Source organism: Sesamum indicum, linkage group LG11 (assembly GCF_000512975.1).
Source record: "Sesamum indicum cultivar Zhongzhi No. 13 linkage group LG11, S_indicum_v1.0, whole genome shotgun sequence".
NCBI lineage: Eukaryota > Viridiplantae > Streptophyta > Magnoliopsida > Lamiales > Pedaliaceae > Sesamum > Sesamum indicum.
The window spans coordinates 84376-87449 of NC_026155.1; the positions used below are offsets into that span (position 1 = coordinate 84376).

Sequence of the window (3074 nt, forward strand, 5' to 3'; positions counted from 1 at the left end):
CATATAACACTGACAATTTTATTCTGGACCATCTAAATGCATCTTCATTGGGCATGAAACCCAACAATTGATGACAATAATTTTGCCATTGTTGGGTACTACACCTTGTATCTATCCCGGTAATAAGATTACCTTCCACCGGGAGTGCCCACAGGATGGCGATATCTTGCAGTGTTATAGTAGCTTCACCCACCGAAAAATGGAAAGTATGTGTCTCCGGGCGCCATCTCTCTACCAAAGCAGTGATCAAGTGGGTGTCAATTTCAACATGCCCACATTGCAAAACACCAAGAAACCCCATATTTTGGAGTACTTGTAAAACACGAATATGACGTGGTGCTAGTTGCAGGACGCGAAAAAAAGCAATATCACCACGTCGTACTGATAAAGTTGTATCCGGATTTTCGGACACATCTTCTGTTCTGTGATTTAATTGCCCGTACAAAACACTGGTATCAATAGGACCAAAATTCGACATTTTCGCTCTAAATTTTTTTAAAGACAAAGATGTAATAATTGTGCAAAAACAAGAACAAGATGAAGGAGGAGGAATTGTTGAAGGAGGAGGAATTGTTGAAGAAGGAGGAATTGCCGAGAGATTTGAAGGAAATGTTGAAGGAGCAAATGTGAGAAAATGTTGAAGGAAATGTTGGAGTATGGTGAAGGAGGATTGCAGCTCACACTTAAATAGTGTGAGCTGCAATCAAATGTATTCACGGGCACACTGTAGAAGTGTGCCCGTGAATGTAACTGAGGCACCGCGCTTGGTAAGCGCGGTGCCTCAGCCTGCAGCCTGCAATTGCAGGCTGCAGGTTTTGACTGCTTTTTTTTTTTATACTTTAGTGAAGAACCGCTATCCCAGATAGCGGTTCTTCACTGTTTTTAATTTTTTTTTTATAATGTAACATGCCACCGCGGTCACTGACCGCGGTGGCAATTAAATTAACATTTTTCTGTGGCACCGCGGTGTGTGACCGCGGTGCCACAGAAATTTTTTTTTTTTTTTTTAAAAAAATTGAGGCACCGCGGACACAGACCGCGGTGCCGCTTACTTTACTGAAACTTCTCAAATGGCATTACTTTACTAACTTTTTTTTTTTTGGCATTTTTTAAATAAAATCCCCCTAATAGGATATGTGAGGGATAAAATAGTATTTTATCTTACCTACTTTAATTAGTATAATATTATATTAGTATAAATACCTCATTCATCATTGAGGTGGAGAGGAGGGGAAAAAGAAAAAAGAAAAAAGAGAAGTCAGTATTGAGTTCTAGTGTTATGGTGCTAAATTGCACCTCAATTAATAAATTTAGTTGATCTCATTTTTTTATTCATACGAACTCAAAGTGGACAGTACCTCGCGCAATGGGACCCTTACCGAGTTTGAAGCCGCATCGCATCGTCTGGTCTGTGCGGAAAAAACCCTCTACCACCCTCAAGTCTCTCACGTGGGGGTTGGTGCAAGCGTTCTATATTGGTTGCAAACGAGAAGTTTGAGTGAGTTATAAGCCTTAAGGGCTCCTCTCCCTAGAGAAGCACCTTTCCAGGACAAATCACGAGACTCATACAAAATCAAAGTAGACAATGCCTCGTGCAATAAGCACCAATTGAATCGCAAACTACATCAAGAATATTTTTCATTTATTCATTATAAATTTAAAACATTGAAATAGTTAAAGAAAATCTTAATTTTGCATAATATTTTATTTTATAATTTATTTTTAAAATTTTATGCACACGCCGAGGATGTGCAAAACACGCTTCATAAATGAAACAAATGAAGAAATTCGTATTCTTCTTCCTATTATTATATGCTTCGTCATATGTTCCACTTGTCCCGCGCATACCTTTTGCTGGCCTACCTTTCTCTTATTCTCTCGCCACGATTACCATCCATATCTCGAACCGTATAGCTTCCCTTTCGTCGCCACCTTTGATTCTCTTCCCCTATATCACACAGTCTTTCATGGCAGAAGAAGAACCCAGCAGAGTAGAAGTAACACATAACCAACCTGTCAAAATGACAGAAGAAGATGAGAAGAAGCTCCGCAAGGAACAAGGTGCGCCGTCTAAAGGATACAGCTATCCAGTCAGAGATCGACGCGGGGCCCTATGCGCAGCTATAGTCATCTTCCTACTCTTGGCCGGCATCACCGCTCTTACAGTCTGGTTAGTTTATCGCCCGCATAAGCCAAAGTTCAGAGTCGTTAGTGCCGCCGTTTATGAACTGAACGCCACCTCTCCGCCTTTCATATCTACAACCATGCAGTTCACGGTGGTGACCAGAAACCCCAACAAACGAGTCTCCATTTTCTACAATCAACTTTCGGCGTTTGTTTCCTACAAGAACCAGGCCATCACGCCACCAGTAATCCTGCCACCTTTATTTCACGAGACCAAAAGCACGGTGGCTCTGTCCCCGGTGCTGGGAGGATCTACCCTGCCAGTGCCGGCTGAAGTGGTTAACGGGCTGATGATGGACGAGGCTTACGGGGTGGTGGGCCTGAGGCTAGTGTTGACGGGGAAGCTGAGATACAAGGCGGGAGCCATAAGGAGTAGGCGTTACGGAGTATATGTAAGGTGCGATTTGTTTGTGGGGTTGAAGAAAGGGATTGTCGGGCAACTGCCTCTGCTTGGATCTCCGGCCTGCATAGTTGACGTGTGAATTGATCTAGTTCAGTTCGTAAGCTTTAATTGTTTTAATTTTACCGCCTTTCTTTCCGCAATGCTGACATGAAGTTAATTTTGCTTGTAAATTATCGATTTTATTCGCTGATTAATTAAGGTATGGTATTGCCTGAAAAGCGGATAGTACAATTACTAATTAAGATCATTTATTCTCATGATCTAATTAATGAAGACATCACCAGTGGTGATCGACATCAGTCATCTACATGCCCAGATGTAGTTATAAGCGCACTCAGTTTATAAGCAATTCGATTTAAGTCATTTTCCAGAAACAATCATGGGTTTTAACCTCATACCTGATTTAATTAACTTCTTATATATAAAATTTCGTAAAAATTAAAATACGTACATGAAAGATGCGCCTGTCAGTTTCTTAATCTAATTA

General features: G+C 41.1%; 1 protein-coding gene across 1 annotated transcript; it reads left to right on the forward strand.

Annotated features, from left to right (window-relative positions):
* LOC105173054 (NDR1/HIN1-like protein 12) lies at positions 1856–2805 on the forward strand. The gene has a single exon (XM_011094701.2). It carries the CDS (start codon positions 1968–1970, stop codon positions 2664–2666), a length of 699 nt encoding a protein of 232 aa, XP_011093003.1. The 5' UTR covers positions 1856–1967; the 3' UTR covers positions 2667–2805.